The 23480-nt window shown below is 41.6% G+C and overlaps 1 protein-coding gene across 1 annotated transcript; it reads left to right on the top strand.

Moving 5' to 3' along the window:
• The first annotated feature begins 3650 nt into the window (after window positions 1–3650).
• ISOC1 (isochorismatase domain containing 1) lies at window positions 3651–21119 on the top strand. The gene is made up of 5 exons (XM_070742836.1): window positions 3651–4352; window positions 14819–14938; window positions 15049–15252; window positions 15376–15492; window positions 20011–21119. The coding sequence occupies exons 1-5, from the start codon at window positions 3879–3881 to the stop codon at window positions 20155–20157; spliced, it is 1062 nt and encodes a 353-aa protein (XP_070598937.1). The 5' UTR covers window positions 3651–3878; the 3' UTR covers window positions 20158–21119.
• Window positions 21120–23480: the final 2361 nt, after the last annotated feature.

Below are 23480 nucleotides of genomic sequence, written 5' to 3'. Positions count from 1 at the left end.
ATATGAATAGTTAGCTAAAAACAGGGCCCAACGATTTAAACGAGGAGAAAGAATTTCGGGCGTTTGTCTATTTCCCGCCAGTATTCCCAGGAGGGGTTGATGGTCCGTAACTAACTTAAATTTGCGGCCATATAAATAATGATGGAAACGCTTGACTCCCGCCACCAGAGCCAAGGCTTCTTTATCCAATTGCCCATAATTACGTTCAGGGCGGCCTAATGTTCTTGAATAATATGCTATAGGAGCTTCCTTTCCTGAAGGTAGAATGTGACCCAGAACTGCGCCCACCCCATAAGGGGATGCATCACACGTTAATATCAATGGCAAGTGTGAGCTATATTGTACTAAAATATCATGAGATACCAACACCTCTTTAATGGCCGTGAATGCGTTGGCCTCCGCTCTACCCCAATGCCATGGAATCCCTTTAGCCAATAATTTATGCAGTGGTTCTACAATTGAAGCCTTGTGAGGGAGGAACATTGCATAAAAATTCAATAAACCCAAAAAAGATTGTAGTTCGGTTTTGGATCTTGGTTCCGGAGCCTCTGTGATAGCTCTTATTTTAGCAGGGGTAGGATGAATTCCTTTGCTATCTATGAGGAAACCTAAAAACTCAACACTTTGAGAAGCAAAAATACATTTTTCCGATTTAACTCGCAACCCCACGTCTTGGAACTTCTGAAGTACGGCTCTGACTCGCTCTAATAACTCTTGGCGGGATGAGGCGGCTATGATCACATCATCGAAATATGGCAAGGTGCCAGGGATTCCATATAGTAGGCGCTCCATAAGCCCCTGGAATATTCCAGGGGCAGAGCTTATTCCAAATTGTAACCTAGTACAACGGAACGCCCCCCGATGGGTAATGATTGTTTGTATATCAGCTGTCTCAGTGTCCACTGCTAACTGTTGGTATGCACGAGACAGGTCAATTTTCGCGAATACCTTTCCTCCCTCCAATGAATGTAATAGATGGGCAACCATGGGTACAGGGTAGGAATGGTGTGCTAATGCTCGGTTAACCGTGCACTTATAGTCCCCACATAAACGCACAGATCCATCTTGTTTAATTGCTACCACTAAAGGGGTTTCCCATTTGGCTTGGTCAACCGGCTCTAAAATTCCCAGGCTAATCAAACGATCTAATTCTGAATCCACGTTACCCTTAATAGCTAAAGGCACTCGCCGGGGCTTCAGGCGAACTGGAGGAACTAATGGATCGAGGGTCAAAGAAACTGGTGTGCCCAAATATTTCCCTAGAGTACCATCAAAAACTGTAGGAAACTCTTTTGCTAACTGTTGAGACATGGTTAAATCATTAACAACATTTATACCCTCTATAGTGAACCCCAATGCTGAAAACCAATCCAATCCCAGTAAACTTATAAAAGGGCCATTTACAATAACAATGGGTAACCGCCCCTTAAAACCTTTGTACTGCACAGGAAAATGACCTTGTCCCACAGTGGGAATGACGTTGCCTTGATAGTCCTTTAAGAAAACAGTGCACGGGCCCAAACGACTTTTAGACAAGCGGGGAAACAATCGCTTGATAGTGCTCCAAGACATCAACGAGACAGAGGACCCTGTGTCGAGTTCCATAGGACACAAAGATCCACCAATTCGCACGTACACAGAGATTTTCGAAGACTTCGCTGCTTTTCCTTGCTGAGATGACAGCTGCGGAGCTTGGAGAGTGTTGATTGGAGTCGCAATTTGAATGACGTTGCAGGAGTCACGGCGGCCGAACGGTTCCCTCTGCCACGCCCTCTGCTGTTGAAAAAATGGCTCTCTGACAGGAAAAGGCTGCGTGCTGGCATTCCTTCGCATACGACAGACCCTTGCTATATGACCTTGCTTTCCACAACGGCGGCAGTAAGCCTCGCGGAATCCACAGAGTGCTCGGGGGTGATCTCCGCCACAACCCCCACACGAGGAACGCGATGCCCCCAGGGAACGGGAATCTCCCGAAGGTGCTTGCCTTTGCCTGGATGAGGTGGCTAATTTATTAATTTCTTCTTCCTCTTCTTGCCTCAAATTTTTTTCTATTTCTGGTGGCAAAATTGCAGCAGCTGCAGTGCTATGCGTAGTGGCTGTGTCTGCAGGCAGATCCATCTCTGCCAATGACTGTGTAGACATCTCTACAGCCCTAGCCTCTTTTAACGCAGCCGCTAGTGTCACTTCAGACATTGTTAAAAGCCTGCGCCGAAGTCTGGCATCCCTCACCCCATAAATTAAACGATCCAAAAGATAATCATCCAAATCTTGAAACTCACAGGATTTTGCTGCGCGCCGGAGGGCTGCCATGTATTGGTTAATTGTCTCCCCCTCTGCTTGATTTCTGTGATAAAATAAATATCTACGAGCGCTGCGAGACGGTGGGGGGGCATAATGGTTTTGTAGAGTTGTAAGGAATTCCCCCCATGGCACATCATGAATAGATCGAGGGGCAAATAATGACAGGGAAGTCTCTAACATGTCTGTCCCACAAAAACTCAAGAAATAAGCCCTTTTTCTGTCTCCAGAAAGATCTTTGTAATCATTTGAAATCAAGAAGCACTCAAATCGGGCGAGATAAGCTTCCCAAGATTCCCCTTGAGGATTAAACGGAGGAAAAACTATTTGTGTTGACATTCTGATTTACCGGTTCTTTTTTCCTCACGACGGCAGCTAGAAATGTGGATTCTGATCCAACTTTCCTTCGTCGCCAGTGTAGTGAAGGAACTGAGCAGTCACAGCTGGTATAACTCAACTTTATTTAAACACAGAACTGAGGTAACAAAACACAACGACAGGGTTTTATACTTCCCAATTAACCAATCAGAACACAAGACTACTCCCGCCAAAAGTCTCCCCCTGCTGGTAGCCTAGAACATGACACTATATAAAACCTTATATTTAAAAACCAAACAACACATACATATCAAACATAAAATATAAAAAAAGCCTGGGGGAAAGGTGTCTCAACTCCCCCATGCCTGGCGCTATAGGTGGGTACTTGATAAAACAAATAAATAAAATAAAATACTGTAGACCAAAGCAGAGCATTCACGTTCAAGGGCCCCAGGCCTGCTGGTAAAGGTATGTCTTTAAAACCTTGTGGAAGGCCCGGAGAGTGATGGTGGTGGTGCAAATCTCTGGGGCAGGGGTAGGCAAAGTTGGCTCTTCTATAACATGTGGACTTCAACTCCCAGAATTCCCAAGCTAGCACGATTAGCTAATCTTGCTAGCTTGGGAATTCTGGGAGTTGAAGTCCACAAGTCAGGGGGGGGGGAAGTTGTTTTTAACTATTTTTTTACATTGTTTTTACTTTGCTCTACGCCGTCCGAGAGTTGGGTGGCTTATAAATTTAATAAATCAATTTAAATTAAATTTGGTTTTGTAAGCCGGTCATTTAAAAAAGGGGGAGGGGAGGACTGTATGATTCTCCCTGCTTGACTTCATTCCACATCGCTCTCTACTACACGCTCTTCCATTTTCTCGGTTCGCTATAATGCTCTGCAGGCGCTGTAAATCCACAGTGGACGGGGCGCAGCTGGCATGGGCCTCTCTGAGGTGGGGGAACGGGCACGAGTGGCAGCCTGGCTTCCGAAGAGACCGCCCTCTCTTCTAAACCTCCTCTTAAAGAGGCGCCGCGGCCAAGACTCGGACACGAGCCGCAGCTCCCCGCCACAGCGCCTCAGTGCCGTCCCGGTCCGCTGCCTCAGAAACAGCCCAAGGTGCCCGCCCGTCTGCGCACCGGTCGGGCCAGGAGGAGCGACTCTCTCGCTCTCTCCCACCACTACACCGATTGAAACAAGAGGGGAGCGGCGACCTTTTCCGCCCTTCCGCGTCCCCACCTGGCGGCGCCTCGCCCGTCTGAGGACAGGTTCCCTATGGTGAGAAGGAGGAGCAAGAGCCGCGATTGGGGGCCGCCAGCGCCTCCCGTCTGGCCAGGCGGCGGCGGCGGAGGCAGTAACAGGAGGAGGAGCTGCGCCGGCGGAGCGGAACTGGAGCGGCTGCCCGCGAACATGGCGGCGGCGGCGGAGCAGCAGCTTTCGGAGCCTTCAGCCGCCGTCGCTCCTCTCCCGCTCAGCAGCGGCGGCGGCGGTGGAGGGGTCGGCGGCCCTGGGTCCGTCCCGGTGCTCTTTTGCTTCTCGGTCTTCGCCAGGCCTTCGACGGTGCCGCGCGGCTCCGGCTACGAGATGCTCATCCAGAAGTTCTTGAGCCTCTACGGCGACCAGCTCGACATGCACCGCAAGTTCGTGGTGCAGCTCTTCTCCGACGAGTGGAGCCAGTACGTCGACCTGCCCAAGGGATTCCTGGTGAACGAGCGGTGCAAATTGCGCCTGGTGCCCCTGCAGATACAGGTGGGTGGCGGCGGGCGTGTGTGTGTGTGTGTGAAGAGAGCCGGGCTGCGCGTGCCCCCCGGCGTGCGCGCGGCTGTGGGTACGTGTGTGCGTTTTGTGTGTCTCTTAAGTGAATGCGAGAACAAGTGCCGCCTCGACCCATGGAAGCGAAGGCCCTGTCGCCGTCTGGCGTCCAGTGGGAGCCTTCCACACACACACACGCAACACACCCACGTGGCGCCGGGAAAAAGTGAAATCCGCAGGACGACAGCAGAGGGGTCAAAACCAGCCTGCGCACCTTCTGCAAGTCGGTTTTGGTTCCCTGGCTACATAGGTTGGATTGCAATAGCATGTAGACTTATATGCCCGTGTTTCCCAACCTTGGCAACTTGAAGATATCTGGACTTCAACTCCCAGAATTCCCCAGCCAGCAAATGCTGGCTGGGGAATTCTGGGAGTTGAAGTCCAAATATCTTCAAGTTGCCAAGGTTGGGAAACACTGTTATATGCGGCTTCATAGTGCTTTGACAGCCCTTCCTAAGTGGTTTACAGAATCAGCATGTTGCCCTCAACAATCTGGGTCCTCATTTTACCCACCTGGGAAGGATGGAAAGCTGAGTCAACCTTGAGCAGATGGAGAGATTTGAACTGCTGAACTACAGCTAGTAGTTAGCTGAAGAAGCCTGCGGTGCTGTACTCTGAACACTACACCACCCTGAACCATTCAATAGCCCATCACAGTTTGTGCTGGTGCATTTGAACCAGTCCATCTTGGCTTCTAATGTTGGTTGTGTGTCTCGAGAATGGGAACAGTGTGTTGTATATTGGGGGACATGTGAAGTAAAACGTGGTTTTGGTCTTGGGCCTTTTCAAAACAAAAGTTTTTTTCTGGTTTGTAAACCAGGTTTAGATTAGTCCCACAAAACATTGGTCATTCAATGTGTTATTTAACACTACATTATTCAACGCATTGCTTAAACCCAATTCATTGGTTACCAGCACCAAAAGAATAACAAATGTTTATGTTTTGGAGAGCTCATTCCTGCTTTTTGGTGTATGTTTGTGTGTGTGTGTGTGTATGTGTAGGCAGTGAAGGGCTACCAAAAATTTTACTACCTCACTGTGGGCGTGGCTTATGCAGGACACCCTGCATTTTCTTTCAACATCTTTCAACATCTTTCAGTGCAAATTGGGTGCTCTGGGGTTGAGCTCCATTTTCGCTACCCCATTGCGTGTGTAGGGTCCATTAACAATAACACCTGGATCCAACCCCCTAACTTTTACAGAGGACATAACCTCTGTATTGCTGAGGCAGATTAAAGCCTGACCAAGCTGATCCACACACAAAAAAAGCAAAGTTGTCTATGCTGAATAACCATTGTGTGCTGCATGAAGAGGATCTTGGAGGTCAGTGATCTGCTGCAGGACCACCTTCTCTCACCAAGCAATGGTTTGTTATGCTATCGTGGGCATTTCTTGGTTAGCTGTGGGAAAGACCAGTAACTTGCCTTGCAGTCCATTCAAGGGGATGTTTACTTCTGCAAGCTTGCTGTTCCCACTCTCCATAGCCCAGCATTACCTCCCGCTACAGGGATTTCAGCCTCCATTGCTTTGTGACCTCATTTTTCATCTCAAGTTGTGCTTCTTTCTCTCTTGGCACATAGCACCATCCCCAGGAAAGACCAGATCCTTCGTCTTTCCTGCTCTTCTTTCCTTAGTTGCATCTTCCTTTAAACCTTCCCCTCAGTGCTTTCAGGAAAACTCCATCAGTTATCTCCAACAACAGCAGCTGCAATTAACTCTTGGAAGGATCTGCACTGGATTAGGCAGTGCTGTGCTCTCTAGCCAATAGATCTGTGAAGAGAGGAATGAGGCAGGCAGCAGAGAAGAATCCCACTCCCTGCTTAGGAAATCTAATCACCACTATGTTAAGGTTGGCATCTTTACTGACTCCTTGTTCATTATATCCAGAAAGTGGAACATTCAGTTTAATCAGTGAATTTCCTTCCGTTTTAATGGTTAGTGGGAAAATAACAGTGGATAAAATTGGATAAAGCTTGAGTATTCCCAGATCACACTTTAATAACAATTAATAAATGGTGGAGGGAATGCTAGTTTGCCACAGAAGGTGATCTGGGCTAAAGTGCCTTGTGAGTGGGATTTCGTAACGCTGAACATACAGGTTAAACCACATGAATTGGTCCCTCTGATTTTATTGGGCTTGTTTCTTAGTTCGGCTATTAATCTCAGCTGGTCACACGAGGCTCCTGGAATGCCTTTAAGAAGGGGTCTCCAACCTTGGCAACTTTAAGAGTTGTGGACTTCAATTCCCAGAATTCCTCAGCCAGCAAAGCTGGCTGAGGAACTCTGGGAATTGAAGTCCACAACTCTTAAAGTCGCCAAGGTTGGGGACCCCTCCCTTTAAGCCTTTAAATAAATTGTCAGTCTTGTTAGCCCAAATATGTTCTGCTCGGTAGCATAGTTCCCTCTAAGCTGAGCAGTGAGCAATCGCTCACTTAAAAATCATCATCAACTCAGAGTTTTCCAAACCTGCCCAGAAGCCGAGAGGGAAAGAGTGAGAGGGAAGGAGAGAGAGAGGAAGAGAGGAAGAGAGAGAAACAGATAGAAAAAAGAGAGGAAGGAAAAGAGAAAGAAAAAGAATGGGAGTAAGGAAGAGAGAAAGAAAATCAAAATCTAGTTTGAAACTAGCTCAACTATTTAAGTGGCATTTTGATATTGATAGAGTTGCCCTATTATGAGCTCACTGTTATAGACACACAGTACAGTATTTTATTTTGAAATTCTCTGAGGCAAAACAGGGTGGATTTTTTGTTTGTTTATTTGTTTATTTATTTATTTATTTATTTATTTATTTATTATTTCTGTGCCGCCCAGTCCCGAAGGGACTGCCGCTCAGACACTATACTTTTCTGCCCCCCCCCCCAAAAAAAAAAAAATTAGAGGGAACACTGCTCGGTAGTGATAATCCAGCAATCTTTGTTGCTGGTTGTGTTCATTGCCTGAATCTGTAAATTGTTTAGGCAGGCAAGCAACTCCCTTCCGGCTTCCCACAACCAAATCAGTGGGGAAGCTGACAAGCAGTTGCAAATCCCAGGCCCTCAGGCAGGCAGGTGGCTGCTGGGTAAGGATCAGAGGGGTGTTGGGAAGGGTATATCACAGTGATGGCAAACCTATGGCACGAGTGCCACTGATGGCACATGGAGCCATATCTGCTGGCACGTGAGCGGTTGCCCTAACTCAGCTCCAACATGCATGTGTGTGTCGGCTGGCTGATTTTTGGCTCACACAGAGGCTCTGGCAGGGCATTTCTGGCTTCCAGAGAGCCTCCGAGGGGGATGGGGGAGGGCATTTTTACCCTCCCCTGGCTCCAGAGAAGCTTTTGCTCCGAGTCTTCGGAGAGGGGCGGCATACAAATCTAATAAATTATTATTATTATTATTATTTTGGAGCCTGGGAAGAGCGAAACACAAGCCTTCTTGGCCCACAAGAAGTTGGGAAATAGGCTTTTTCCAGCCTCCAGAAGGCCTCTGGGGGGAGGGGAAGCTGTTTTCATCCTCGCCAGACATTGAATTATGAGTGTGGGCACTTGTGCATGCATGATAGTGCGTGTACAAGCTCTTTTGGCACCTGAGGAAAAAAAGGTTCACCATCACTGGTATATGACAAGCATGGCATTGGTTGCCGATCAATTTCCGGTCACAATTCAAAGTGTTTGTTATGACCTATAAAGCCCTTCATGGCATCGGACCAGAATATCTCTGGGACCGCCTTTTGCCGCACGAATCCCAGCGACCGATTAGGTCCCACAGAGATGGCTTTCTCCAGATCCCGTCGACTAAACAATGTCATTTGGCGGGTCCCAGGGGAAGAGCCTTCTCTGTGGCGGCCCCCACTCTCTGGAACCAGCTCCCCCCAGAGATTAGAACTGCCCCCACCCTCCTTGCCTTCCGTAAACTTCTTAAAACCCACCTTTGGGGGAATTGAGATATCTCCCCCAGGCCTATACAATTATGTATGGTATGTTTGTATATATGTCTGATTAATAATGGGGTTTTTAAAAATGTTTTTAAATTATTGGATTTGTTATTAATTGTTCTATTGCTGTTGTGATCCGCCCCGAGTCTATGGTGAGCGGTGGCATACAAATCTAATAAATAAATAAATAAATATATGGCATGAGGGTGTGGCGAGTACGCAAGGGAAGGTGGCGGCTGGGAGGGTGCACGAGAGGCATCACATAGGTCAGCAATATAGGTTGTGGAGGGTGCATGGGTGTGCAAGTGGCACAAGCACTGAGGGTGCACCGATTGGGGAGACTTACCCCAGCAACTTGCAACCTTCCCTGCTAACCTCCCCATTGACGTTTTGGGGAAGCTGTCAGGGAAGTTTGCAAATGACAAGCATGTGATTAAAGGTCGCTTGACAACCAAACATAAGTATGAATAAGTAGCCAAGCATCCGGATTGCGGTCACCTGACCTTCGGGGTGCTGGGTTGGCTGGAACGTATAGGATAAATCACAACCATTTTCATAGCACCATTGTAACTTGGAACGGTCGCTGACTGAAGGTTCATAGGTTGAATTATGTGGTGCAAAATTTGTAACACTGATTCTAAAAAAGTAAATATAGTTAGCTTCAGATTCTCATTATCAGAGTATAAAAATAAATGACTATTACATCTTCAGCAATTATTAAATACTGACTTTGAAGCACCCAAACGTCTTTATAACCTTTATAATGTTATGCTGTTACTAGGTTCCATTTTAAATCAGGAAGAGGGCCTTCTTAGCCGCTGTCCCTGCATTGTGGAACATCTTGCCATCGGAGGTGAGGAGAGCCCCCAATCTTTTGGCTTCTGCCAAGGAGTCAAAACATGACAATGTAACTTTGTGGGGGGGACCCAGAGGCCCACACAACCATATGAGTGCATTCTCCCTGCCTATATTAGCAACTGTTAAACCCCCATATTGAAATTCCTCACCTTTTGAAATTTTTAAAATATTCTTATAATTTTAAAACTGTTAAGCCTAAATTATTCCGATTATTTTGGTTTTACTGTTTGTATTATAAGTAAGTAAGTAAGTAATGTAAATATTACAGCAAGTAAGCATGTCTATGCAATAGCATATGTTATTCTATTAGAGCTCCAATGCTGCTGATTATTGAAATAAGATTAATGTATAGGATAGTCCATATGGCAAACTGTGAAGTATTTACTCTAAACCTCCTATGCAGGATTAAGAGTTACCCTTACCTTTACCTGACAGTCTTAATTTACCCTAGTTTACCCCAGATAGGTGTCTCAATTTTGCAATGTCTATTTCCTATCCTATTATTTCATTCTAGGGACTCTCTATAAAATGGAGTAAAGGAGAGAAGAAATGGCATTAGATTCAGTTAGAAGTCTTCAGTCTCAGTGAAAGTTTCCTTGCGTGTAGAGCATGAGCAAAGACATTCTGTGTTGTATTTTGGAACAGTGATGGAGAACCTATGGCATGCGTGCCAAAGTTGGCACGTGGAGCCATATCTGAGGGCACACAAGGCATTGCCCTATGTCAGCTACAGTGCAGGCAAGCAGATTTTCAGCCTTCTTTTCAGCCGTTTTTACTCTTCCCGGGGTTCGGGAAAGCCTCCTGAAATCTGGGGATGGCAAAAAATGCTCCAACAGCCCAATCGGAAGTTTGTTTCTGAACTTCCTATTGGGCCATTTTTTTTGCCATCCCCAGACTTCAAGAAGCTTTCCTGAACCCTGGGGAGAATAATAAACAGCCCAATAGGCCTACCGAAAGCTTCAATGAGTCCTGTGCGTATGCACCGGAGGGCAGTGTGTGGGGTTGTGCGCATACGCAGGGGTGGCAGCATGTGGGTTGTGTGCATGTGGGTGGGTGTGTTTGGCATTGCATTGGGTGTGGGCACCTGCATGCACGCCATCGCATGCGCGCACACCCTTTTGGTGCCCGAGCCAAAAAAGGTTCACTATCACTATTTTGGAACCTGAAAGCCACTGTTAATATTCCATCACTAGTAATATCCGTCAACATTAGTCAACCATTATTGTTTGGCCCTATCAGCAGTATTATGCCATATCAGATAGCCGTGACACAGTCATCATGATGTTTAAGTCAAGCTAAAAATGTTATAAAATACGACAGTTTCCAATAGAAATCTGTCACACTAGTACACTGTCCTGGGGATTGACCGAGATCTGATGTGCAAAAAAATGGGTCAGTTTTTCTTTCAAGGTACTTTTTAACCCTTGGAATTTATTGTTAAAGATTCATTTTTTCAGTCAGTTCTCTATCCTTGACAGTTAAAATATGACAGTGGTATGGGTACTAGACCAGGGGTCTCCAAACTTGGCACCTTTAAGACTTGTGGACTTCAACTTGTTTAAGTCCACAAGTCTTAAAATTGCCAACTTTGAAGAACTGTGTACTAGATTGATGTACAGTGGTTTCCCGATTATCGCGAGGGTTCCGTTCCAGGACCCCTCGCGACAATCGATTCTTCGCGAAGTAGCGGTGCGGAAGTAAAAACACCATCTGTGCATGCGCAGATGGTGTTTTTACTTCCGCCGCAGCAGCGAGGAGCCGAAGATTGGGGTTTCCCCACCGCCCACGCAAACTCCTCGCTGCTGCCGCGCCCGCCGCTTGTCTTGTCCGCCCGCCGCTTGTCCGCTGCCTGCCTGCCCGCCCGCCCGCCGCTCGCCCGCCCTTCACCCGCCCATGCCGTTCGCTCGCGCCGCTTCCCAGCTGAGTCCTGAAGCCAGAAGGCAAAGGCGAACATCCGCGTTTGGCTTCGGGACTCAGCTGGGAAGCGGCGCTGGGGTTTCCCCACCGCCCACGCAAACTCCTCGCTGCCGCTCGCCCGCCCTTCGCCCGCCCATGCCGTTTGCTCGCGCCGCTTCCCAGCTGAGTCCTGAAGCCAGACGGCAAAGGCGAACTTCCGCGTTTGGCTTCGGGACTCAGCTGGGAAGCGGCGCTGGGGTCTTACTGGCCGCCCACGCAAAGGGGAAACCCCGGCTCCTCGCTGATGCCCGCCGCTCGCCCTCCCGCCAGCAAGAGGGGGAAGACCCAGGGAAGCCGCCCAGCAGCTGATCTGCCCGGGGAACGCAAACTCCACCATCTACGCATGCGTGGCCATAGAAAAAAGGGGCGCGCATGCGCAGATGGTGTTTTTACTTCCGGGTGGAAAAATCGCGATATAGCGATTAGCAATGATCGAGAGCGCGAAACTCGGGGGATCACTGTAGATGCATTTTCAATACCTACATTTTATATCAGTCATAAAAATCATTCTATGTTGTTTTGGTGTTATGTTATATATAGCATTTTTTTATATTAAAAAAAACCCAGTATGCATATTTCAAAAAAGATTCAATAATTTATCATTTTAAGATTGAAGTCTTAAGCAAGACATCTTGTATTCCTATATTTGGTGGGAAAGTGCTACACTTTGAATGAATATTTAATACCCTGGAAATAAGTTTCATTTGGCTGGATTTTTTTTTAAACTCTGGGATTTGCAATCTTTTTTAGGGGGTCAAAGGCTAGATTTAGCCTTTGAATGTTTATGCAAAAAAGAGCAAACAAGAAACAACATTGGAGCAGAAGGGGGAGAGGATTAAATGAAGGATTAAAATAAAATTTCATTTTAAAGGGCCCCTTTCTCTATTTAAAAAGAGATGCATAATATTCAAGCTGGCTTTACTAGAGATTGGACTACAATTAGCCAAGTCTGGAACTAAATTTAATCTTAATTTATTTTTTTCTAATACTGTTAACTACATTGCAGTTAATAAATAAAGTCAATAATGTCGTATCTTCTGTTCCCTGAAATATTACAATTCAGCAGCTACTTTTATAGGAACTCTGGGAACATTGTAGATCATATGAGTTAAACAGGGAAAACATGTTCTCTTTCAATCATTTTTTTCCCTTCCATGGGCTAAATTGCACTGTACAGCATTTTTAGATTTTGTAATAGAAGTCTGCCTTTAGATACCTGCTTTTTGTAATAGCTATATGCTTACATTCAGCGTTCATAAAGAAGTATTTGGTATTATTTTAAAATGAACTTCTTAATTTGCAGTAACTTGAAAGATACAATATACTGTATTTTTCAGAGTATAAGACACATTGGAGTATAAGACGCACCTTAGTTTTTTGGGAGGTAAATAGGGGAAAAAATAATCTACCTGCCAGCTATTCACCTGGCTAGTCCTTAGTTTGGTCAGCTTCAACACATTAGTTTGCTGGTTTTGAGCACACATGCTTGCTTTTTATCCCTTGTTTGGGGATGAAAAACAGTTTCTAAAACACTTCATTTCTCTTTAGAGAGAGAAACAAGGCAAAGGGAAGATCGCTTCTTTGGTTACCACCTCCTTAGGACTGAAAAAAGGCTTCTAAAGCACAGAATCTTAGCTGATTGTCAGAGGGATCAGCAGTGAAAAAATTAGGCAAAGGGAAGATTGTGTAGCTAGCAAAGCACTTGTTAGCACCTCGTTAGGGCTGAAAAAAGGTTAATAAAAGCTACATTCTGTATATAAGACACACTCAAATTTTCAGCCTCTTTTTTGGGAGAAATGTGCGTCTTATACTCTGAACAATACAGTATGTATGATATGTGTTTCTCTTTCATTTTGCTCGTTTTCATGCTGCAGATACACTATATGTTTAATTACAGTTTGTGAAATAATGATTTAATTAATAACACAAATTAAATCAATACTGTTATAATCATATTATTTCCAGTTTCTGAAGAATTTAACTAAGAAAAAGTACCAAGATGTGTCTCATTCATATTGAACATCTTCAAGTTCTAGTGACTGCTTACATAATATATAGTGAAATCAGTTTTGATGTTGGCCAGATCCAAAATAGAAAAACAAAACAGACATAAAACAGTACAGTTTCCTTTATGTAATTATGTATATGAAACATCAATACTTCAATTCTGCTTGTTCTTTCTTCAGAAGTTAAACTTAGAGAGCATAGTTCTGTGAATGTATACTCAAACAATGGTCCATCTGAGTTAAATCAGTCCTACTCTGAAATATGTTAGCTTAGAATTGCAACCCAAACGTTCTAATTAGCCTACACGTTTTTAGGAATACTTTTATTGAAATTAGTATAATATATTTTGAGTTAATATGAAAAGATTTTCAGTCTGTTCGGCTGTTGCTGAACTTAGTTATCATAAAGGTCACTTTTATAATTGCTTGCCAAAACAGGCAGGCAGGTCATAAATCAATTAATATTTATGTGTTAGTAATATCAAATGAGTATAAAACTTGTGAATTATTCCAAGGGGAAAAATAGTGATCAGGAATTGAGAAAAATGTATTGAGGCAAATGGTGATAATGATAATGATTCTCCCAAGCATATAATCACTGTTACATAGGAAAGAGAGTGTGTGTTTTTTCCCCTGGCAACAGATACTCATGCTATGTGAGATGCTTCTCTGAAGGATCCCTGACCTTTCTTTCAGATACGGGAAAATATGCTCTGTGCATATTCATTTGTCAGATTTCTACTTCCCAAGCACAGAGTTGTACCTGAATCATTGTGATCCTAGTCCAGCAGTTCAATCCTTTCTAGTATAAAGGTTCACTTCTAGTCCTTTAGATCAAGAATTTCAGTGAAAACATTGATGAAAAAAAAAATAAGATAACCATTTCAGCAGTCATATTTGAATGAGGAAAAACAATGAATAGCTAAACTTAGAAAAATAAGCTTTGCTTTCAAAAGGGCCTTAGCAAAACATAATATATGAAAGCATCTTTTCTGTTATTTAATTTTCATGTAGTATCTCCTATTAGACTCAAATACTTTTGCCACCAAATGAGAAGGAAGGGCTCAACTGGAGAAGAGCCTAATGCTGGGAAAGATTGAGGGTAAAAGAAGAAGGGGATGATAGAAAATGAGGTGGCTGCATAGAGTCACTGAAGCAGTAGGCGTGAATTTAAATGGACTCCAAAAGATGATAGAGAACAGGAAAGCCTGAAGGAACGTTGCCCATATGGCCATGATGGGTCAGACATGACTTCACAACTAACAACAAGAAAATTGTTTTAAACCCCAAAGTGTTGGATTTATCTGATAAAGCATTCATACATTTCAAAGATAATGATAAAGATACTAAAACTATATTACTATCTTCACACACTGGATTTCTTTTTCACAAACAATAACCTTCCTTACCAAAGGAGCTTGGGTTTAAAAGAGAGGTTTTATGAATTATAAAATATTAACCTGGCAATATGTGATTCTAAGATAGGGTTAAATATTCTATGGAACAAAAATAGCATGGATTTGGGTTTCCACCCATTTAAAATATTTCTGTTTAAACAATGGGATCCTGAGTATATCTACTTGGACACAAGGTAATTGAGAACAACGAGACATTTTAAAAGTAAAATCAGATGGCAACCATAATTATTATTCCTTTCTTTCTTTATCTCAGATAACTACACTGGGAAATCTCACACCGTCCAGCACTGTGTTTTTCTGTTGTGATATGCAAGAAAGATTCAGACCTGCTATCAAGTATTTTGGAGATATTATCAGCGTAAGCCAACGATTGGTATGTCTATTTGATTCTTTGAAAGTCAAGTACTCTTTTAATTGTACTATTATTGATATTTTATTATTTAAATGAACTTTCATTTTTCTGTTTTTCTTTAATCTATGTAGCTTCAAGGTGCACGGATTTTAGGAATCCCAATCATTGTAACCGAACAGTATCCTAAAGGCCTTGGAAGCACCGTTCAAGAAATTGACTTAACTGGAGCGAAACTTGTTTTACCCAAAACAAAGTTTTCTATGGTTTTGCCTGAAGTTGAGGCTGCTATAGCAGAGATGCCTGGAATCCGCAGTGTTGTTTTATTTGGAGTAGAAGTATGTATTTCATTTATTATGTATTTGTAGTTTTCATAAAGCAGCATTACTATTGAAATAAAGGTAAATGTCATTTGTAAATATAATAATTGCTGATATAATTTACTTTTATTCTTCTTCAAGACTCATGTATGCATTCAGCAGACAGCGCTGGAATTAATTGGCAGAGGTTTGGAAGTTCATATTGTGGCTGATGCAACCTCTTCAAGAAGTATGATGGACAGAATGTTTGCTCTCGAGGTAATTTTATGAGATAGTTATGTGAGATTGGCTTCAGTAATGATTAGATTGTAAAAATTATAAGTATTATATCCCTGTAGTTTCAAATATTTCTGTGGCACAGAAAAGGAAAAACATTTATTTAATATTATTTGTTAGCATCTATATAGTCTCTATTTTACTTATTCCTTTGGCAGCAGTAACTGAAAATTAAAAATATGAAAAGAAAATACATTCAAACAAAACCTGAGGTAGCTTAGAAAACATGAAATCATTTGTAGAATAATTAGCTTACTAAATGACTTACTAAAATAAAGGTGTATGACAAAGTTATCAGCTATCCTTTCCGATGAGAGGGAGAAATCAGTTTTACAAAACATAAGCAAAATCAATTTTAAATGTATCTTGATGTAAGGACAGGTGAAAAAAATAGTAATATGTGGATGACAATGGAGCAAAATCCCTAAGGAAATTAATGTACTCTAGTTCTGATTTTTATATATAGTACAGTAATATATACTGAGGAAAGGAATCCTGGTACAGTGATACCCTACTTAAGAACTTAATTTGTTCTCTGATCTGACCAGGTTCTTAAGTAGAAACTTTCTTAAGTAGAAGCAATTTTTCCTATAGGAATCAATGTAAAAGCAAATAATGCGTGCACACACATTAGGAAAGAAATAAAAGCTCCGAATTTGGGTGGGAGGAGGAGGAGGAAGAAGAAGAGATGGAGGAGAGTCGCTGCCAAAGGAAGAAGGTGAGGTTAGGGGAATCAAAAAAATCCAAAACTTTAGGGCTTAAAAAAAAAAAGAGGGACTCTGAGGGGGCAAGGAGGAGCACTCACCTTCAATACACCCTGTGCAAGGCTGCCTCCCATACCCTGCTGCTACCTGCTGCCTCTTCCTTCCCATGCTGGAGGGCTCCCCTCTCCTCTCGCTTGCTCGCTTTGTAGCCGGCGCCTTTCCTTTGCTGTGGTGACTCCTCGGCTGCCCAGAGCGAAGGGAGCGTTTCTTTTCTCTGGGCACTGGCAGAGGTTTATTCCCTCTCCAAGCGCCCAGAGAAACGAAAATGCTTTGTTTGCTCTGGACTGCCAAAGCCTCCTTTAGTGTCACCAAAAGGCTCCTCTGGCAGCCGAGATGGCTGGGATTAAAGGGGGAATGGCAGGAAACTGGCCGGGCCTTTGTGCCTCTCTCAAATTTCATGGGAAATTTTTCCGGGTTCGGGTTCTTAAGTAGAAAATGGTTGTTAAGTAGAGGCCAAAAAATCTTGAACACCTGGTTCTTATCTAAAAACATTCTTAAGTAGAGGCATTCTTAAGTAGAGGCACCACTGTATTTGAGACATAGAACTCATATGAGGAATCCTCTTATATCAATAAAATAATAGAAGAAAGTATTTTAACCCTCTTAGACTACTTTTCTTTTATTGTTTTAATTAGAATAGAATAGAATAGAATTTTATTGGCAAAGTGTGATTGGACACACAAGGAATTTGTCTTGGTGCATATGCTCTCAGCGTACATAAAAGAAAGATACATTTGTCAGGAATCATGTGGTACAACACTTAATGATTGTCATAGGGGTCAAATAAGCAATGAAGAAACAATATTAATAAAAATTTTAGGATACAAGCAACAAGTTACAGTCATACAGTCCTAAGTGGGAGTAAAAGGATGCTAGGAATGATGAGGAAAAAACCTAGTAGAAATAGAAGTGCAGATTTAGTAAAAAGTCTGAAAGTGTTGAGGGAATTATTTGTTTAGTAGAGTGATGGAGTTTGGGAAAAAACTGTTCTTGTGTCTAGTTGTCTTGGTGTATAGTGCTCTGTAGCGACGTTTTGAGCGTAGGAATTGAAACAGTTTGTGTCCAGGATGTGAGGGGTCAGTAAATATTTCACCGCCCTCTTTTTGACTTGTGCAGTATACATGTCCTCAATGGAAGGCAGGTTGGCAGCAATTGTTTTTTCTGCAGTTCTGATTATCCTCTGAATTCTGTGTCGGTCTTGTTGGTTTGCAGAACCAAACCAGACAGCTATAGAGATGCAGATGACAGACTCAGTGATTCCTCTGTAGAACTGTATCAGCAGCTCCTTGGGCAGTTTGAGATTCCTCAGTTGGCACAGAAAGAACATTCTTTGTTGTGCTTTTTTGATGATTTTTTTGATGTTAGGTGACCATTTTAGGTCTCAAGATATGATAGAACGGAGAAATCTGAAGGTCTCTACTGTTGATACAGTGGAACCCCGACATAAGAGCTGCTCTACTTAAGAGCAACTCGAGATAAGAGCTGGGAGGGGAGAGATATTTTTGTTCTACTTACAAGCCCAAATTCGAGATACAAGCGCCAAGGAGCTGTCTCCTGAAGCCAAACGCTAACTTCCGCGTTCGGCTTCAGGAGACAGCTGCGAAGCGGCGCGCGTGTTTTAAAAGGTTGCAGCCGGCCTGGGGGGCTCGGGGGGGTGCTTGCAGCTTTCTTTCTTGCTCTTTTTCTTTCTCTCTTTTACCTTCCCTTCCTCTATTTCTTCTTTTCTTTCTCCTTCCCACCTTCTTCCCTCCCTCCCTCCCTTCACTCATTCCTCTCTTACTCTCCCCTTTCATAAGTTTCCTTGCTTCCTTCCTCTGTTCCTGTCCCTTCCCCCTTTCTTTCTTTCTTTCTTTCTTTCTTTCTTTCTTTCTTGCTCTTTTTCTTTCTCTCTTTTACCTTCCCTTCCTCTATTTCTTCTTTTCTTTCTCCTTCCCACCTTCTTCCCTCCCTCCCTCCCTTCACTCATTCCTCTCTTACTCTCCCCTTTCATAAGTTTCCTTGCTTCCTTCCTCTGTTCCTGTCCCTTCCCTCTTTCCTTCCTTCCTTCCCACCCTCCGTCCATTCATTCACCCATTCCTCTCTTGATCGCTTAAAGCCGGTCCCTGGTGCAAAAAGGGTTGGGGACCTCTGTCCTACAGGATTGGGTGGCAGAGAAGTTGAACATATGTAAATTTAAAAGTTTAAGAAAGTTTACAAGTTAAGTGAAAGAAACTTCATTATTCATTTATATGTACATGTACATTTCTTCATTAAAAACATGTCTTTCTGCATAATTTAGACTAACTTTGTGAGTTTTTTGAGGGCTGGAACCAATTAAAATTATTTACATTAATTCCTATGGGGAAAAGTCGTTCGAGATAAGAGCTGCTCGACTTAAGAGCCCAGGTCCGGAACGAATTAAACTCGTATCTCGAGGTACCACTGTACTGTGTTGTCTAGTATCGTGAATTAGAGAAGATAATGATGGTAGTTAACAAATCCTAAATTAGTATCCTAAATTAGAGAAGATAATGATGGTAGTTAACAAATCCTATTTGTTGCACCATTATCTTGATGCACCATTATCTTGGGTATGCATAGATTTATGTTTTGTGGAAGAAGAATTTATCAAGCTAATGTAACCAAGTAATTTTTTTGGTTTTGATTTTTGAACTTTGGCAAGAATTGTGTAGCTTGTCCAAAGTCAATAATTGCATTTATATTTTATTTTATATTTTATTTATTTTATTATTTATTTTATTTTATTTTTATTTTTTATTTTATTTTATTTTTTGATATGCTGCCCATTTCTGTACCAAATGACTCTGGGCAGCATACAGACAACGCTTGTCCCCATTAAATTCACTAGGGCATATTAGTCAAGGTTTTAGATAATAGAAAATATTTGCTTATTACTTGAGGATTTTTACTGGCAATGTAATTTACAGTATCTTCTGAAAGCAAAGAATGATATATTTTCTTTTTTAAAAAAATAGTTTTTTATTAAACACACATGACAAAACAACGATAAATATTCAGAAAACATATAACAAACTACCAAAAGCTATTATCAGATATAATCAAAATGATATCTTTTTATATAGCTACTATTACAAAAGTAGTTCTGTTATTCTGATTTTTTAAATAAAAATATTAAATGTATATCCAACATTTCTTGTAATCCCAAAACCCAAGACAGTTTAGAACAATTATAAAATATCAATAAGAAAACACAATACAATTACTAGAATTAATATTCTGCTAAGATCTTTGGAAGAAACACCAAGCTCTTCCTGTCCTTTTATGATATGAAAATCATCAAAGCATGTTTCCTTTATAGGACAGGTTTCTGTGAATACAGTCACAAAGGTGGATATAATATAAGAGGTATCCAATATAATATATTCATTGTGAAAAGCAAAATGGACAAAGAAAAGGGATTGGTATAACTGGAAGATATGGCTATCCAGATCCCCCATAAAATTATGTGAAGGAACAGGGGAAAATGACAATTGAATGATAAAAACCATGCCCAGAAATTATTTATTTATTAATTTATATATAACTGCTATTTATTATCCTTGTATTATTAATCTAAAATGTGATTTCACTGAAGTGGAACTATTTTCAAAACAGTTGCTTTTCTGGTTTAAGATAAATGATAATGCACTGTTATGAGGAAATTGTAAAATCTGTGGATTTATTGTTCAAATGTTTCTCAGCAGATAATCGGCTTTGTCTGTTTTGTTTTTTCCAGCGCCTTGCTCGCACTGGGATTATTGTTACCACTAGTGAAGCTGTATTGCTGCAGTTGATAGCTGACAAAGATCATCCCAAATTCAAAGAAATCCAGAACCTCATTAAAGCAAGTGCTCCAGAATCAGGACTTCTTTCTAAAGTATAAATATTCTTAAAGAATTTGACGGAAGAAAATGTTATGAAAACATAAGTACACTCACATGCGGATGTATAATTTCTCATACACGCCTATCAATTGATGTATTTTGCTTGCCTTAGCAGAATTTGTTATATTATGCTTTCCAGGTGCTGGTATATTCTATAGTTATAGCTTTGAGTCTTGGAGTACTGTAGGGTCATTTTCTTTTCAGAACAAAGTTTAAAATAAAGGTACATGTTTGTCAGTATTGTACCCACTAATTGTAATTTAATTCCTGAAAAACAACCCCTGTAATTTTGTGAAACCTTTTTGACCGAATGAATAAACATACTGTGGAATTGTTTTACTTTTTGTATAATTAATGCAGTGACATAGATAAACATATTAATTATGTTTTAACATTCTATGAATGGAACTATATTTTAAATGAAACAGGATATACAGAAGATGGTTACTTAATCATTAGAGAAGGAAATAATATTAATGCATAATTATTTGTGATATAGCTAGGGTGATTCTTAATTATTCAGGACTTTATTAAATGCTGTTGCAAAATCATTTATTGTACGTTTTCAACTGGAAAATTGTATAACGTTCATTTCAAATCCCAAGCAGTTGTCAACTTGTTAATGGGAATACATGAGAGATTGATGACACTGAAGTAGGATATTTTATTTTACTTTTAAATATTCAAAAGAAGATGCTCAAGCTTCTGATTTCCAAATGTTGAAATAACTTCTTTCTGGATGTGTTGAGGGATTTATTTTTAATCCCCGAATGTATAGATTTAATGAACTCCATCTGGTTTCTGCATTAATTCTGGTAAATTAAAGATTTAGTGAAACCTGCATCAGTTTTATGCTGCATTTTGAAATACAGTTGCTGAATACTATTTTAAAAAAACTCCTGATTTCATAGAGTGTTTTGATGTACGGTTTTATAGCTAGAAATAAATTTGAGTAACCCTGCTCTTGTTATAGCTAATTCATTTGTCTTATAAATGATTCAAAGTGTTCTGGCATTTATATGAAAAATGTATGTGGCTTTATGTGAAATGTATTTTCAGTATTGAAAACAATCATTTCATACAGATCTTTAAACAAAAACAGTTCATAACTCCTGAAGCATCTCATAGCATAAATGTTGGCTCTAAAAAGATGCATGCAATATAAAATTTGATCTTTGATTTTGCTTATGAAGAACTTGTCTCATCAGTAAATTTCCCTTTAATTTGAAGAATTCAGTCCACTGACCTAGAAGTAGCATATCATTTAAAACAAACTTTATTTTAAAGAAAACCCAAAGCTGTCACATATTAAAATTTAATTAATTATTTAATTTAATTAATTTGAATTCTATGCTGCCCAATCCCAATGGGACTCAGCGCGCCTTACAACAGTAAATAATACATACAATAAACAAAGTCAAAAATTAGTAAAACCTGTAATAAATCGTAATGAACTATCCAATCAAAGCCACATACGTACAAAATCAGTTACAGATATAAAACGATAGGATGTTATATAGGCTTGCAGACAAAGCCAGTTCTTCACAGCCTTTCTGAAAAACAGAAGGGTGGGTACAGTATGTACATTGAGGGGGTACATTGGTGGGGTAGATGGTTCTATAAGGTCAGGGCAACCACAGAGAAGACTCTCCCATGGGCCTGTCAACCGGCATTGTTTATTCGACGGGACTTGGAGGAGGCCAACTCCTTGTGATCTAATTGGTCTCTGAGAGGTATATGGCAGGAGACAGTCTCGTAAATAGACTGGTCTTAAGCCATATAGGGCTTTATATTGTAGGTAATAACCAACACCTTGAATTGTGACTGGAGACCAATTGGCAGCCAGTGCAGCGTGCAGAGTGTTGGTGTTATATTGTTGTACCTAGGAACACCCATAACAGCTCATGCGGCTGTATTTTAGACTATCTGTAGTCTTCAAGGGTAATCCCATGTAGAGCACATTGCAGTAATCTAGACGGGAGATGATGAGGGCCTGAGTGATTGTGCGCAGAGCCTCCTGGTCCAAATAGGACTTCAACTGGTATACCAGGTGAACCTGGGCAAATATCCCCCTGGCCACAGTCAAGAGATGGTGATCAAGGCTCAGCTATGGATCTAGGGGAACACCCAAGTTACAAACCCTATCTGAGGGGTTAAAGTCCCCCCCCCCCTGAACAATTGATGGACAGATGAAATGGTCCTTCAAACCCACTCAGTCTTGTCGGGGTTCAGCTTGAGCCTCTTTGCTCCCATCCAGATCCTTACAGCTTCCAGGCATTGGCACATCACATTAACCCCTTCACTGAATTGGCACGGGGTAGAGATGTATAATTGGGTATCATCAGCGTACTATTGATACCGTACCACATGCAGTCGGGTGATCTCACCTAACAGTTTCATGCAAATTTTAAATAGAGGAGAGAGGAAAGACCCTGAGGCACCTCAACAAAGTTGGGGTCTAGGGATGGACTTCTGTCCCCCCACTAATACCGACTGAACTACCAGAGAGGTAGGAGGAGAACCACCATAGAACGGTGCCTCTCACTCCCAACCACTCGAGTCATCGAAGAAGGATACCATGGTCAATGGTATTGAAGGCCGCTGAGAGGTCAAGAAGCACCAGGATAGAGGAATAATCCCTATCCCGGGCCCACCAGAGATCATCTATCACCGTGACCAAAGCAGTTTTTGTGCCATGACCAGTCCTGAAACCAGACTGAAAAGGGTGTAGATAATCGGCTTCATCCAAGGACCGCCAGAGTTGGAACACCACCACCTTCTCAACAATCTTACCCAAGAAGAGTAGTGTTACTGTTCCTAAAAATATCTAGAGGCTTTTTGACAGTGGATCATCTTCTGTACTTCTATCTTCATAGATAGCATTTGGTGCAATATGTAGATTGTAACAATAAAAAGCAATTGACCTATGCTGATATTTGGGACCCTGCATTCTGTTTCCATTTGTAGTGTTAATTGTAGTAACACTATCAATTGCTATGGTATTATATTTAATAACGTTAATATTAATAAAAAACATTAAACCATTTGACGGATTTTCTTTTTTTAAAAAAATAATATTTATTGATTATATACAAAAATATACACAGAAACAATACAAAACAGTATGAACAAGACAAGGTGTTCTTATCATATGCGTCTAATTGTTGTTTTCATTAAGGTCGAACAAACCACATTCAACAATAACAATGAACGTAAGACAACCCTTTCCCCCCCCCCCTCTGCCAACCTGCAGTTATATATTTTTTTTATTTTTCCGGTTGTTCTGTCAGCGGAATCCTATTTCTTAGAATTTGCTTAATCT

This window comes from Erythrolamprus reginae, chromosome 2, assembly GCF_031021105.1.
Source record: "Erythrolamprus reginae isolate rEryReg1 chromosome 2, rEryReg1.hap1, whole genome shotgun sequence".
Classification (NCBI taxonomy): domain Eukaryota; kingdom Metazoa; phylum Chordata; class Lepidosauria; order Squamata; family Dipsadidae; genus Erythrolamprus; species Erythrolamprus reginae.
Note: the sequence above shows the minus strand (reverse complement) of the source record. Positions and strands in the feature narration are given on the sequence as shown.